The sequence below is a fragment of the Nannospalax galili genome, unplaced genomic scaffold (assembly GCF_000622305.1).
Source record: "Nannospalax galili isolate Female #2095 unplaced genomic scaffold, S.galili_v1.0 scaffold820, whole genome shotgun sequence".
Classification (NCBI taxonomy): Eukaryota; Metazoa; Chordata; class Mammalia; order Rodentia; family Spalacidae; genus Nannospalax; species Nannospalax galili.
The window spans coordinates 1,031,013-1,046,424 of NW_008346549.1; the positions used below are offsets into that span (position 1 = coordinate 1,031,013).

The 15,412-nt window shown below is 59.1% G+C and overlaps 2 protein-coding genes across 3 annotated transcripts; both read right to left on the reverse strand.

Moving 5' to 3' along the window:
- Positions 1-5,547: 5,547 nt before the first annotated feature.
- On the reverse strand, positions 5,548-6,838 carry Gp1bb (glycoprotein Ib platelet subunit beta). Its single transcript, XM_008843041.2, has 2 exons — positions 6,703-6,838; positions 5,548-6,435 (listed from the first exon to the last, which is right to left on the reverse strand). Exons 1-2 carry the CDS (start codon positions 6,710-6,712, stop codon positions 5,822-5,824), a joined length of 624 nt encoding a protein of 207 aa, XP_008841263.1. The 5' UTR covers positions 6,713-6,838; the 3' UTR covers positions 5,548-5,821.
- Positions 6,839-6,963: 125 nt separating this feature from the next.
- On the reverse strand, positions 6,964-15,006 carry Septin5 (septin 5). Of its 2 annotated transcripts, XM_008843043.2 has the most exons (12): positions 14,862-15,006; positions 14,703-14,713; positions 10,431-10,527; positions 10,243-10,329; positions 9,887-10,010; positions 9,658-9,792; positions 9,439-9,556; positions 9,231-9,332; positions 8,531-8,627; positions 8,308-8,443; positions 8,065-8,167; positions 6,964-7,943 (listed from the first exon to the last, which is right to left on the reverse strand). In XM_008843043.2, the coding sequence occupies exons 1-12, from the start codon at positions 14,902-14,904 to the stop codon at positions 7,887-7,889; spliced, it is 1,110 nt and encodes a 369-aa protein (XP_008841265.1). In that variant the 5' UTR covers positions 14,905-15,006; the 3' UTR covers positions 6,964-7,886. The 2 variants fall into 2 exon arrangements, with proteins under 2 accessions (XP_008841265.1, XP_008841264.1); XM_008843042.3 differs by lacking the exons at positions 14,703-14,713; positions 14,862-15,006 and adding an exon at positions 11,173-11,507.
- Positions 15,007-15,412: the final 406 nt, after the last annotated feature.

Here is a 15,412-nt window from a genome sequence, read left to right on the forward strand (position 1 = left end):
GGGGCTATAGGGAGACCCTGTCTCAAAAAGACAAAAAAAAAAAAAAAAAAAAAGTCTTTCTTCACATCTCCCACAGGTCCCCTACCCCCTGCCAGATGCTCTGGCCCATATTGCTGGTGCAGGAAGGTGACACAGTCTATACTGAAAGTATCCTGTGTGTGTGATGGTTAATGCTGGATTGTCAATAGCAGACAACTGGAACACCAGCGGGCGAGCTGAGGCAGGTGCTGTCAGTGCTCCTGCCCCAAGTTCTGCTCAGACAGAAGCCTCTTCCCAGTGTCTGCAAAAAAGATTGGCAGGAATTCTTCAAGAGCATCTTTAAATAAACAAAGCAGGGAGCAAAGCAAACTCCATACAAATCACATCACAATAGATTTTGACTCCTGGCTGAAGCTCCACCTTTGGCCCCTCCCACAGGCACCTTCTTAAAGCGGACCCCCACTCCCAACCACAGGGACACAGCTGCCCCAGACAGCTCTAGACAGAGGAGGCCAGTGCTCATAGGGACCTGCCTTCACCTCACTGATCTCCCTAGTCCCCACTGTGGCTTTCCTTCCAAGGCTGTGTGGGTCTACTCACACAACCCAGGCTGATTTGGAGAGTCATTTCCCAGGGGTTGGTACTCATACATCTGGGGGTGGGGGAGGCATTGTGCCAAGCTGGTAAGGTCCTTTTCTAGCCCTTCTGAATGCCCCTTTACCCACCAGGGAGCAGTGACCTTGTGGGGTTGGCCCTAGGGTCCTGTATGACCCAGATGAAGACAGAGCCTCACCCTGAGAGGAGACAGAACAGGTTGGCTCCAATTGCCCTTGTACCCTTCCCCTGCCATATATGGACCAGGAAAGCCTCCCAAGAATATTTCAGTAAGAGCAATCCCAGTGGGAAGAGGAGCTGCACTGGGGGGAGGAGGGCACTCCACTGGGTTTGAGGCCTAAAGAGCTCCTAGCCCCTACTACTCCCAACTTCTGCCCTCGCTGTCCTTTTCCTGAGATATCGCTAATGCCTGACTTAAGGGTTTGCTTTGAGGGTCAAGGGTACCATCCATGAGCCCAGGTCCAGGCCTGTCACAGATGCTCAATTCTCTCAGACACACAATCGCAGAGCTTCTAAGGTCTTTCCAAAGGAGGAATCTCCTTGACGGTCCCCCAACCCCTGCCCATTCTTGAGACAAGCTACAGGAGAAATCTGTACTTTTTAGTGCACAAGTGGCCTTGACTCCACCTTGTGGGTCCTAAAGGGAGCTTTGCTGGGGTTGGGGGTCTGGGCAGTGGGGCTGTGAAACATGCTCTGCTGGTCTTGGGGCCTGGCCTGGGCACTTGCCAGTCTCTCCCATCAGTACTGACTTCACACCTGCCTTGAGTGTGTTGGGGGAGGGTGGTTCACACCTGAGGGCCCTACTTGGCTCATCTCTCAGCACTCTTTGCCCAGCCAGCCCTCAGCACTCTGGGTGGAGGAGGGGACAGAAAGATAGGGTGGCAGGAGGTATGGGTGGCATTTCCTTGGGCAGAGTGGACCCCTGAACACTTTTCATTGGGAAGGACCCCATACTTTCTGTGGGACCAGGAACAGGTCAGCCCCCAGGAGTTCTCCTAAGGACATATCACTCCTATCTTTGAGAAAAGAGAGCAGTGAGCATGCACAAGCCACTGTAGACAGGCTTGGGTATGAAGGGGTCCAGGCCAGACCGTACTAGCCAGGAAGAGAGATGGGGGCTGGGAGGTCCCACAAGAGCTGTTTAAGGAGGGAGAGACACAGCCAAGGCCAGGCCTAGTCACCAGGATTAGTGACCCCAGAAGACCCTCACTCTACTGGGGGCACTGCTCCAAGTGCCCCCTGCTGATTTATGGTCCTCCCTGGGGAGCTGCAGTTACTGCTGCAGAGGCCTGGCTCCCCCCTCCGGATGGGGTCAGCAGGGTTGGGGTGACTCTCAGCTGGTTTCCAGATGGGCTTTGTGGAGAGGGCACCTGGGGGAGCTCAGACACCTCAGCAAGGAACTGGCTGGTGTCAGATGGCTTCTGCCTCTGTCCTGTCTCTGGTTCTCTGGTCCTGTCTCCTGTCTCTGCTCCAGGCCTTGTCTCTGACACGCGGCCCCTGCAGCCCCTCTTCCCCACCGGTTGGCCTGGGGTGAGTGGGAGTGGGAGCCAGTGATTTATCACTAGTTGCCTGTCTTCCATCGGAAACGCCGGGGGTGGGCGCAGACGCTGCAGTGAGCTATGGGTCCCCAGGGCCCCGCCACCCACCCCAATGTTGTTGCTCTGTCTGGGCAGCGGGTGCGGGCCTCCCCCTCCCACGTGGCCTGGGTTGCACCCCCCCCTTTTCCCAGGGCCTCTTCCATGGGGCGGCTTCAGGCAGGTCAGCCCAGTTCCAAGGCCTCTTAAGGCTGGAGGGAACTCACGGAGGAACCCAGTGCAACCCGGGTCCTCTTTTTCTTCATATTTGCGCTGCTGGGCACCCGGGACCAAAGAGACTCGCTGTGGTCCGCCCCGCCCCCATAGCAATGCACACAACAGGGGCCCAATAAGTGTTTACGGAGCAAAGATTAGTCATTGGCGGGGCGGGGGGGGGCGCACCTGGAGTGGCCCATGTCCTTCCCGCCAGGCGGAAGAGGTCCCTTATCTTCGCGGTTGACCGGCTGTCAGTGAGCAGAGGAGGGACAGGAGGGAAGGGAGGCCGCACTCTTTCTCTCTCCGTCTGTCAGCGGCTGTGCAGCGCCCTCCTCTCCATGTCCCGAGGGACTGACCTGACAGCCCTCTAGGTGCCGCCTCCGCAGATTGGACTAGGTCCCCACTCTCTTTGGCTTTCTGCGTGGATGGCTCTCCTAAGCCCTGGCCAAGGCCTGCACAGCTCTCGCTGCACCCTGTGCTGTCATTTGCAAACCGCTAGCGCCCTCTGGCGCCAGTCTGGGGTCACAGCGCATGCGGGAAGACAGGACTTCACCAACAGACAGAATAAAGGGTCACAGCCCCAGCAATTTTACGATGATGAGATAGAGGCTTTCCACCGGAGGTCACTGCTCTGGTTATCCGTGGGCTGGTGGCTTTACTGGGACTCCATCAATGCAACTTCTTGGTCAGTCACTGGCTGGCTGACTGGTTGGTAGCACACAGGCCCCACATGTGGCTTGGCCTCTAAAGGAACTTCTGTGCCCTGTGCTAATCTAGATGAGGCTGAAAATCTCTCAGCTTGACTGGAGCCTTGGATAAGGACAAAGGTCACAGGAGACAAGGCAAATCCAGCAAAGGAACTGTGATGAGCAAAGGTGTGACAGGTCTGGCTGATAGGACAGATAAGGCACATGGCTGGACCTCGCTCTAAAGATGAAATCTTGGGAGCCCAGGGGATGGGTGGACATTGTGGTGTAGACAACCTCTGACATTTAGGGCTTTAGAGAAAAGGGCCTAGAATCAGCCAGACTGAGCCTGAGTATGTGTGTACTGTGTTCCTTTGAGAGGAACTCTGTGACTTAGGAGTCTTAGACCACAGAGGGGACCAGTTAGTGACTGGGGAGGAGACTCCAGGGCAGGTGTGTTGTCTCTGAAGTGGAGGACAATGCTAGAGACTGGGAAGAGGGGGAAGAAGGAGGAGGAGAAGGAGTGTGCATTCAGGGGCACTGAGCTGGGACCATCCACTTCCCCATACTTGTTAGATGCTGAGGCCCCAGATTTAGCACGTGGAGGGTCAGTTTGGGGTCAGCAGTTAGAATTGGAGGCTCCCAGACCACGAGGAAGGTTAATCAATGAGGCCAGGCTGATGCCTTGGTACCAGCCAGTTAAGCTCACCATGGGGTCTAGCTGCCCCTTTAACCAGAAAGCAAGAAGTTCTTTCTTTTGTCTGACTACACTGTGGTTATCAGCCTTGTTCCCTCATCAGAGGAGCCCTTGCCCCTGTGACTCCTGTCTTTCCGAGTCCCCAGACCTAACCCTTCAGTAAGACCCTGATCCTGTGAACTGTGGGCACTGGGCCTGGGATCTTTCTTACAGCTCCTGCTGAGGCTTCATCCCATAGTGTGGGAGACCTCTTTCTCTTAGCTTGGGACCACTTTGGGGCCCCTGGTCCCTTTCTCCTAGGCCTTGGAGCGGTCCCTAAAGATTCTCAGGGATGAAGAGAGTAGGGACCCTAGAAATCTGTCTCAGCTCTGTTCCTATTACAACCACAGAGAAGGGACTGGGGCCAGGCAAAGTGTACCACTTGAGGGTCTAGTTTGCTCCTCTGGAAAGGAGAAGGATGCCCCCTTCCTGTACTGTGTTTGACTGATTTTAGTGTGTTACTGTGTGCCTTACCAGGGGTTCTGGGGGTGACAGGCCACCCATGGGGAGGGTGAACAAAGAGGACCACTGGCCCTGATGCAGCGATAATGCCGGATGGACAGGCACACAGTTGGCTGCAGCCCACAATGGGCCGGATGCCCCACACCTGCCCACAAAGGAGGAGATGGCTTCTGCCTCGAGTCTGACCGGCAGCCTGGAGATAGCCATCAGCCTACTTGAGGGTCATCTGTCTTGTTCCACAAAGGCCAGGACAAAGGCCATGTCAGCTGCAGTCCCCTCGACCTGGTCAGTGGCCGTCAGAGGAGGACCAATGCTTTCCTGTGCCCAGACCTGAGGCTCTTCATCTGGGTCCTGTTTGGGGTCTTTGGGAACAACAGCTTCCATTGTTCACAGGAGCAACCAGGTGGAAGCCACACAAAGGGCAAGAGGGGGACCCTGAGCCTGATGGGCTGGCTCCAACAGCAAGGAAGGTGCCATTCCAGTCTCATTTGATCACCCAGAGCACTGGAAAAGCAAAGTGAGCAAGGAACAGGGGTGTGAAGGGCACCATATGACAAGGAAGAGCATGTATATCTGCCTAGCCTGGAGGTAGGGCTGGTATGTGCAACTGGGGAGCTGAGGAAGTAGAGGCTGTAGGGTAATGGGTAGGAACAGCGCATCAGAGAACAGCTTTGAGTTCTGTCAGGAGCCGGGCTGGGGCTGCTGCCGGGGGTTAGGGAGATGGGATGGGAAGATATGGGGCCACTTGAAGGGTCCAGAGGTGTGAGAGGAGGCCTGGTTCTCTCTAGGCCATGATTTCAGAGACTCCAGTTAAACTCACATCTGCAGGCCCTCACACCTCATGTCCCTGTTATCTGGCCCAGCCTATCCTCCAGAGGCCAATTCCTTACTTGAATGGCCCAGGGAGTCCCAGGTGGATCACAGACCACATCCACCTGTTCTCACCACAGTTACTCCAACCTCAGTCCATCCCTGGCTGCTCTAAAGCTGTCCACACAGAAGGGTCACTGACAGGGGACACTCCTATCCCTGAGCTGTCCTTGGAGGGACCTCACTGCTCACAGCATTTTTATTACTCACAGTGACCTGCAGACAGCTCTGTGCAGGGAAGAGTTTACCCACTGACTCCTGCTTGCCCTAGGCCAGTTTGGCAGCATGTAAAGATGCAATTGTGTCCCCTTGAACAACCTCCCCTGGGTTTTTTTCTGGGATTTGGTGAGAGGAATTCCAGGTCGGGGTGGGGGGGAGCGTGGGTAGAGAAACCGCCAGAAGAGGAGGAGAAAGGTTTATTCGCACTGAGTTGGGAGTCGGAAACGTCTCAGGGTCGAGATGGGCCCCTCCACCTCCCTAGGCACGGAGGAAGACACGGGGTCTTCTCACTCTGGTAGTGCTTTCAGCAGTTCGGTTCGACGTGGTTTCAGGCCTGCCGAGCCTGGTGGGTTTGGGAGATTGGGCAGGGGTAGAGGCTGAGGCGGGTCCGGGTTAAGGCGAGGGCTCCTCCAGCAGAGGCCTGTAGAATTTGCAGGTCGTCATTGCTCAGAGCCAATCCTTTCTTAGGACGCGCTAGCTCCGGCGGTGGGTTCAGCCAACAGCTGGGCTGTCAGCGATAACGCATGCATTTCGCGGGCGCGCGCGCGGGCGCGTAACCTCCGCAGGCGACACAGCAGCAGCGCCAGCAGCAGCGCGTGTAGGAGCCCGAGGACCAGCAGCGCAAGCTGAGCCGCCAGCGCCCCCCGGCAGAGGCTGCCCCCCGGGCACGTAGCGCGCAGCTCGTCCTCGGCCAAGTAGGGCAGCAGGCGGCCGCGCAGCGCTGGGGGCGCGACGCAGCGCAGGTCGCGGTACGGTGCGCGCTCGGGGCGGCCGGCCAGCCAGGCTCTCAGCGGCAGCAGGGCACAGTCGCAGCGCCAGGGGTTGGCGCCCAGGTGCACGGCGCGCAGCGCAGGCAGCGCATCGAGAAGCCCCGGCGGCAGCGCTGTCAGGTTGTTGCCAGTCAGCACCAGTTCGGTGGTGTCGAGAGGAAAGGCGGCTGGCAGCGAGGCCCGAGTCAGCCCGCGGCGCCCGCAGTCCACTAGTGTCCCTGCGCAGCTACACGGCGCCGGGCAGCCCTCGGCTGGGCGGCTGGGCGGCGCTAGCAGCAGGAGCAGTAGGCTCAGCGCCCCGCGCGGCCCTGGAAGAGAAGCTCTGGGTTGAGTCGTGCAGCGGGCGGGATGCGGGGGCCGCATCCCCAAGCATCATCAGGAGCTCTGGGTCCCTCTTCCTCCTTCTTCAGAGGCTCGTGACCCGTGGTCCGCAGACCCCTCCACCCCGACCTCCCTGCGAGACTGGAATTTCCTTCCCTCCAAGTCTGATCCAAGCCTTTTCCTACTGCTGCCCAAACCACAACACCTCCCAACGCGGCTGTCTAGGAAGTGGCAGACCAGACCCCAGAACTCACGGGAGCCCATGGCGAGAGGACGGTGGCTCAGTTCGTTCTGGAGTGGGTGGCGTTGGCCCAAGAGCCTGCCCGCGCCTGCCAGGCCCCGCGCGCCTGCCGCACAGACCACAGTTCTGCCTCCTGGCCAGAAATAACCCCGAGCCGGCGCGCCACGGCGCTGTGTAGCGGAAGATAGGGCGCTATCGCCACGACCCGCACGCCGCCTGGGCTTCCGCCCCCGCCCGCTCCCAGGGACCCACGGAACACTCGGACACTCGCCGCAACGTTCACCAACATTGTTCTCCTGTCACCAGGACAGGACGTGGCATTCACAACTGAACAAAACAGAGCATGGGTGTGTGTGTGCGCGTGGGGGGAGGGGGTGTCATGCGGGTGGCGAGATGGAGGTGGGCAGGGATCCCAGCGCCATAGTACTGCTGGGGAAAGGAGACCTCGGCCTATGGGCAGATGAAGGTTGTCTAGGCATGGAGAATGCCCCGTTCCCACCTCCCTTGCAGCCCTTCGGGTTGACCCAGGCTGTGGGGAAAGGGCATGTGCTGTCACAGCCTCGCGGCCCCGCCCTCATCACATCAGTCTCTAGGTCTCCGGTCTTCCCAAAGACCTCGCAACTCTGCCGGCTCTCGTCCAAAGCGAGCGGGAATGAGGAGATAAGGGAGGATCCGGCCCACTTCCGCACAGAGTAGGGTGTCAGCATCGGCTGAATAGGCCACTGGAATCCGCAGCAGCGGAGGGCCCCCAAGTCCGCTCTGCAGCACTGGGTTGGGGAATTAGGCCCCGATCCTGCAATCTGCGCCCCTCCTTCTGCCTTGGTTTATTGGCCCTCTGGGGTAGTGACCTTCTAGGGAGGGAGATCTTGAAAGTTGTGCCCAACTTAGCTCTTGCACCCTCTTGGCGGGGGTGGGAGGGTTGGGGAGGGGCTGTGGTTCAGACCCCTCCGAAGCAGATACAAATGACCTAGAAGGGTGAATACTAAGAATAAATTAGGGTCATCTGGGGGATGTGGCTCGGTGCTCTGGGTCAGAAAGTCTGCTCAGAGCCACTTTGGGTTTTGGGTTGGGTCCAGGCCCATGTGAGATCCAGATGAATCCAGGGTAGAATCCAGGCCAGTCTGGGGTTCCAGGGTAGGAACAGCCAGTCCGGAAACGGGTGGTCTATCCGTGGCGATGTGGGGCTGGGGTGGGGTGTCACTGGTCTTGCATTTGTTGCTTCATCTTCTGCAACATTTCCTGCATGCGCCTAAGCTGGTGGGTGGGAACAACGAAGGCAGTGTAAGAAAAGACCCGAGACCTGGCCCACCTTCACCTATGCCTCCCCTCTTCCACCTTCACGAACAGTCCAGGCCCCACCCCGACACCCACCCACCTCCTCATCCTTCATCCTGATGAGCTTCTCTGTCTCCGCGTCTGGAGTGGGTAGTGGGAGGATAGGGATGGGACTCTCCATGCGGCTGTCCTGTGTGAGCTTGCTGCAGAGTGAGAGACTGTGCTGTTGAGTGGTTCAAGGTAGGGGACTGGGAAATACCTAGTGTGTGTGGTAGCTGCCTTCCGTGTGGCTGGGTGGCCAGGGCAGGGAGGGACAGTTCCGGTAGGGGGAGGGGTGACCCACCTGGTCATCTGCTGAATGCAGTGTGCCCGGTAGTTCTCGTAGTGTACATCGCATGTCACATCTTTGAGGTCGTGCATGTGAGTGCGGATGAGCATGTTCCGAAGCTTCACAAAGTCGCAGTGCGCCTGATTCTCCACTGTGGGGCAGGAGTGGGCAGTGGGTGTGTGTCCAGCCACGGGGAAGTCTCTCACCAGATACTCAGTGCCCCCATGCCTCAACTCACCCTCCACGATTCCCCAGGGATACAGTCGCCCGCGGACCCGCTGTCCCTTTGCTTCCACCACAGTGTTGCTGCCGATGACAGCGAAGGGTGCGCTTTCCTGGGGGAAGAGAACAAGGGCCCAGCCCAGTCTGTAAGAGAGCAGACTCAGTGGCTGAGTGGGCATGGCCACCCTTCCAGCATTGCCAACATCCACCTCCCACCAGATATGACCCTTCTTCTAGTTTCTCTGCTGCCCACACTCAAAGGCTTTTCTGGCAGGCCGTGTACTCCTCTGGCCCATGAAGAACCATCTGCCTAGCTTTCTCCATTTTTCAAGCCAGAGCTGAGGCCATACCCACTTGTGGATGGCCCTGCCTAGCTGTTCCTGACCAAGTGGCCTCTTGTTCCTGGCTTAGGTCTCTGTCATCACCACTCTAAGCTCTGGGGTATGCGAAGCTACCTCCCTCTGCAGCTCAGAATCTTGGGAGATAGGGCAAGCCACAACTCTGTTCCACTGGGCTGATTCTTGGAAAGCAGGTCAGGATGGTGTTTCAGAAATGATCCACCATAGGCTACACTGGGATACAAGTGACCATTATCCTGCAGTGAGAGGGGGCACAGGTTTTCTATTCTTTGAATAAATGAGTTCTGCGATCATCAGGTTGGACCTGGGTGCTCATGGCCACCTCCATGCTCTCATCCTACTTGGCTACATGCTTACCTTCAGTTCCCGGTCCTGTTGCTTGAAGTCCTCATCTTCGTCTGAGTCACATTCTGGAAACTGGTAAACGTGGATCCCAAACTTGTCAATTTCCTCCCGAATCTGCAACAGTAGGGTAAGAGCTGTTTGACCTGGCACTGGCCAGCTCCCCCTGGAATTTTTAACCCCAGCACTTTTGGCCAGGCCTTCTCTGCCCCAGGAGACTCACCCTTTCTTTCAGCTTTCGGATCTCACTGGGGACCAGGCAGTCAGCTTTTGCAATGAGTGGAACAATGTTCACCTTCTCGTGCAGAGCCTTCATGAAACCTACATCCACTGGCCTCAACCTGCAGAGAACAGCCCCGGATGGGGATGAGTATTGTCAGGGGGGCAGGGATAAAATGGCAGGAACAGCCACCCTCAGCCTGGGCCCAGGATAGTCATATACCCATGTCCAAAGGGGGAGATGAAGTACAGACAGCAGTGCACCCGGTTGTCCTGGATGTTCTTACGGTTGAGGCCACTCTCATCCCGGAAATATTGTTCAAACTGCTGGTCCACATAGTCAGTGATGGGCTTCCAACTGGAAGCAGAGGGAGCACAAAGCCAGCTTCAAGAGCTCCAGCTAGGTGGGGGAGTGGGGAAGGGGAGTCTGGGATAGGGAACCTATTCCTCACCACTCAGAGTTGTTCACAGCATCTCCAAAGCCTGGAGTGTCCACAATGGTAAGCTTCAATTTGACCCCTTTCTCCTCGATGTCGACAGTGTGCTTCAGGATCTCTACTGTCTGGTTGATGCGTTCTGCAGAGGAACGGGAGGCAGTGTGTGCGGGGGCACCTCCAGCTCTTACACTGGGCAGCAAGGAGCCTTGTCCTCACCCATCCTGGTGCTTTGGCCTCAGTCTCACAGCCTGACTGTGTGTCCTGGGCCCCAAACAGGGATGCACACCTCAATCAGAGTGGAAGGGTGCCCTCTGAGGTGCCTTGGGTCAGGGGTGAGTAGACTGGTGAGGACTGTGTAGGTGGCCACTAACCTTCAGCGCTCAGCAGCTTCCGGTCCTTGTACAGGTCAGTCAGGAAGAGGCTATGGACCAGTGTGGACTTCCCCAGGCCCGACTCACCTGGCCATAGGTACCGTGAAAAGGCTGGATTAGATTGGGGTCAAGTTGGGTTGGCCAGTGGCCCCAGCCACTCCACCCTTCTAGAAGCCTGGCCCACTCACCGGCCACCATGAGTGTGAAATCGAAGCCCTTCTTCACTGACTTCCGGTGCACCTGGTTGGGCAGTGTGGCAAAGCCAACATACTGCTTGTCGATATCCTGTGGGCAGAGGTGGGGTGGGGCAGGTCAGGGGCATACCCTGAATCTTCCTTGGAAGCCCAAAGACCTACCTCCTCATTCTGTGGCTCAGATGAGGAGATGGCAGGTGGCACAGCCCCTAGGGTGGGGCATTTCATTGGCAAAAATGGGATGAGAGCTTGCTGACAAAGGCTGGAAATAGGAAGGTGGGTGAGGGGGTGGCAGGAAAAGGCACCCCCTGTTCTAGCCTCAGCAGGGACTCAAGACTGGGGTGGGGCATGGGGATGTCAGGCTCACAGGCGGTGTCCTCCCTGGTAGGGTGGGGAACCAGTACTGAGACCCCTCAGACACATTTAAGGCCTTCACAGCCAGGCCTCAGCCCAGAACCCGTCCCAGAGGAACCAGGGTGGGCAGCTCGTCTGGCCCGGATCCAGGCCTGGGGGTGGTGGTTCCAGAAGCAGCGTCCCAGCAGGGGCTATTTATAGGCCGCAGTACAGAGCCTCCCCCACTGCAGGGTCGAAAGCGCCTTGCCCATCCTGTGTGGACCCCTGTCCTGCCTGCCCCTGCCACTTTCTCAGGCGGGGAGGGTCTTGGCCAAGCAAGCATGCATACATTGACCCACATACCACCCTCTCTATACACACACACCCACACCCCCACACACACCTTGAGCCGCCTCTGGGCCTGGGTGCGCGGCGACAGCAGCTGCTCCACCAGGCGGTCCTGGGGTGCTGCCAGTGAGTCCATCACGGCGACCCTCCTGACCCTGCCCGCCGCGCTGGGGCCCTGCACCGGGTCAAGGCGACCGGGGCCGGCGTTCTCAAGCGGGGTATTTGTTCCTAAGCCCTCTTCTGGCTCTGACACGGGAACCGAGGCCCGGAGCGAGGACGTCGCCTACCTGGTGGGCCGCTGACCGCAGAGGTGGCGCGAGCCATCCCCCTGCCTCTGCGGGGGCGCGCGAGCTGTGCGGCATCTGGGTCTTGCCGGCCCAGCTCCCCGCACTCGAACTCGAGGCGGGGCTTCGCGGGCTCCCGGCAGGGGGCGGTGGAGCCCGCCCCGCCCGACGTCGCCGGGAAACGGTCGCCTGGAAATTGGGCCGCAGGCGGAGCCACGGAAAACGGCTGCGGAGGGCAGGGCCCAGCGGAGGCGGGGGCGGGAGGCGCCGCGTGGACTCGCAGCCCCGCCGTGGCATCGCGGCCTCCGCCCTGGAGTCGGGACGGCGGTATGCGGTGGTGGGAAGTCTGCACTCGGGCAGCCGGGTGTCTGGGGCCGGGACGCGATCGGCCCCCGAGACGCGGAGCTGCTTCCGCCCACCAGAGGGCGCGAGGGGACTCTCGGGACCCACGCGAAACCGCGCGGGAACCGGCCGCAGTCAACACCCGAGTTGTCCTCGCAGACTCGGTTCCCACTCTCTCCTCCCACATCGTATCACGGCGCCCAAACTACCCATGGACACGCCCCTGCCTGCTTCCATGGGCTCACTCCCCCTCCCCGCATGTATGGCGATTAGGGGATTCTTTCCTTGCGTGGCATCTTCAGACGAGCTGATGGCCGAGTTCATTTCTTTCACGAAGTCCATCCAGGACCTGCCCCCACACACGCCCCTTTTGCAGAGCTTGGGGTGGGTCAAGAGCCCGAGGGGACGCAATGGCCAGAGTTCTGATGGCCCCCTTCCCTCCGAACTTGGAAGCCCTGGCTGGCTCGCTGCTAAGTAGTCTCTGCCTACAACGCCGCACCACCTAAGTTCCCAGATGTCCCAGGAACCATAGGGACCTGAGGAACCTGGAAGCCATCTTCTGTCAGCCATCAAATCTCTTACTCTTCACCTCCAACCCCACCACAATCTGAACAGACGCATGCCAAGGGATAAGAAACTAACAAGCCCCTGTCAAGCCCCTATCCACTGTGCCAGGAGGACCAGGAGACCCCTGTCCCATGCAGGTACTACCCCTCTTCTAGGCAGCTCCTCCCTACTCAGCTCCTTGGAGGGGCTTCCACCCAGGGTCTGACTGTGGTGCCCAGAATGGTTGGCACCTGGGGAGGAGGGTGGGCCCACGGGTGGGAGGGGCAGAGGGGCAGCCACCTAGTTCTAGCTCCCAGAAAGCAGCTACTGGCTCCAGCTTGACCGGCAGAAAGCCTCTTGATGGAGTCCAATCCACCTCCCACCCTCCAGCCACTGCAGAGGCAGCCTCAGCCCACTACCCACCAAGCATGACCACACAGACAGCCTTGGCCAGGGCCATGTTGTTGAACAGAGCTTGTTGGTCTCAAAGTGCCTCAATTTCCCCGTTGGGAAGGTTTCCCCTTCTGGGGAGGTTCAGGTGAGGACAGCCAGGGTCTTACTCCCTATTCATAATCTGTCTGCTCATTATCCAAATGGGCCATCATAGTCTGTGCATTCCCTGGGGGAGCCCTAGGGGAGGGGCCCTACCATCCCCTTCTTCTGGCTCGAGGCACAACAAATATTCCTCAGGGATCTGGAGACGAATGACACAGCTGTGCCCACTTCTTTGCGTACATAAGACTCTCGAGGCTTTCCATCCTTAGAATCCCTTGAATCAGCTCTGAAGCACCAGGCACAGCCAACAGAGACTCCTCACTGCTTGAGAAGAGGTGTGGGGCACCAAGGGCAGACAGACAACCCCCTCCCACACAGACTACTGCTCCAACCCTCCTTCCCCAAATGTGTACAGTAAGAAGGAAGCTTGGTAAAGTTGAGTCTCTGTAAAACCACCGTGGGCACTGAGAGTATTGTGTACTACTTCCTTCAGGCCCAGGGTCCCAGCCCAAACATCTGGACTCTGGCCCTCTTTTGGGGCTCCCTGAGTCTGTCTTGATCTAATCTATCTCCCTTTGGGGCCTGGGGGCAGAGGATGGTGTGAGGCTGGCTCCTAACTGACCTCAGGATGGGCAGATGCAGGCCTGAAAGGCTCATACTTCAGCAGGTGGGTTGTCCCCATCCTGGCAGGAATGGGCAGGAGAACCTGGATGCTGCTGAGTGGCAGGTACCCAAGCCAGGTGCCTTGGAGCACCCTTAGACCAAATTTGAGGCAAGCCAGAGGCCTAGGTCTCTGCCCTCCCAGCCTCTGGCCCTTTCCATCTATTTACACAATAGCCAGGCAGCATGTGTCCCCATCAGGCTTTGTCTGACCTGCAGTGATTAGAATGGGGAAGCAGTTCTCCCTAAGGCTCCTGGGGAGCCCCTCCCAATGAGCTTCGGATCTGGGCGGGGCAATTTCTCACCAGGAGACTGACTCTCCAGCCCACCCCATCTGTCAGCCGCTTTTGCTCTGCCTGCTGAACTCTGGGTTCATACTCTGGGGGGGTCTACCCTGCATCCATGCTAGGGGTGAAAACCCATCTCTGATGAGGATTGCCAAGGCCCTCTGCTGCTAGAATTGGCCCCCACCCCTTTTTTTTTCTCAAAACAGGGTTGAGTTCAAGCCACAGAGGACCAGCAGGGCAAGCTGGGAGCCCACAGCCTTCCTGTTACACACTGCCACCCCACTCTGGTTCACAGCATGGTTTAATCCCAGCTCCCTTGGCTTTGCACAGGGTACCCAGGCCAGCTTTGCAGTCTGGTAGGGTGGGGACCAGGCTGGCTCCTTTGGAAGGCCACAAGCCTGTCTGTATCCATGGTCTAAAGGACCCGTGCTGGGCACTGGGATGACTCAGATCAGGAGCCTTGAAAGCTCCAGGTCTTGGAAGAGGTCCTCCTATAGACTAGTAAGCATGGATTTGTTTGTGAGGGGCACGAAGGTGCAGGGTGTGAAGTGGGGTGACCAAAGCTCATGGCACTGCTCAGGGGGCTAGTGGACCCAGAGTCCCAACCCCCAGCTCCTGGCCTGTCATAACCACAGCGTCACCCAGGACCCCCAGCACGTGGCCTTCAGGTCAGGTCAGGGAGGAGATGCCCGCCCTGGACCAGTGGAGAGAGGCCCTCTGCCCAACCTCCCTTCCTAGGGAGGGGCCTAGGCCCCTGCTGTGCAGGTCAATGGGCCAGACCTGGTGCCCACCCTGTCCCCCCACAGTCCCAGGCTCGGCGGCGCTGCCCCTACAGACAATTGATTATCCCCAAAAGGGCTGGATGACGGCCGGCGGGGGCGGGGTCGCGCCTGGGCGCCTCCAGCATCCGTGCCACAATGGGTGACAGCCGGTCTGGTCTCAGCACAGGCTGAACGGCGCAGCGCGTGTACCTGTTTGTCCTCTGCGCGGTCGGGATCGCGGTCCGGGACGGGTCGGGTCCGGGCGGGTCCGAGCCAGCGGGTGGGGGAGAGACGGAGAGAGACCGTGAGAGGCGGGCGGGCGGCGGGGACAAAGGCGCGCGCGGGCACGCGAGCGGGCGTCGGGCTCACCTGGGGTTGCCAGCTTGCTCTTGTACCGCAGTCCTGTGCTCATGGTGGCCGCCGGAGGGGGACGTGTGGCGGCGGGCGCGCGGGCGGGGCGCGGCGACGAGCGGTGGAGGCCGAGGCCGGTCTGCGGGGTGACCCGCCCCTCTGCGCCGCCACCGCCCGCCCCGCCCGCGCGTCCGCCAGCCAATCCGAGCCCGCCGCGCCCACGCGCGACCCGGCGCGGCCGGTGGGGGTGGGGACTGAGACGTCCCCTCGTGGTCCCCCAAGCGGGCGCCTGGGGGCGACTTCCTGGCCTCTTGCTCTCTGGGCTGCGAGAGGATCAACACGGCTGTTCCCATTGCCCTACTCCCCAGTATCCCCTCTTTTCGCCTGTCATCCATCCCAGGCCCTGACTGCACTCCCTCAACTGTGACTGGGACCCCTGTGCATCCTGGGCTTCAGACCTTCCATCGTTGTGGCCTTTCTACAAAACCTGCCGGCAGGGTTGTGCCTGGCAGCTTCATGCACTCTTGCATGCTCTGCCTCATCCCATTGAATTCAGGGCATATATAGAT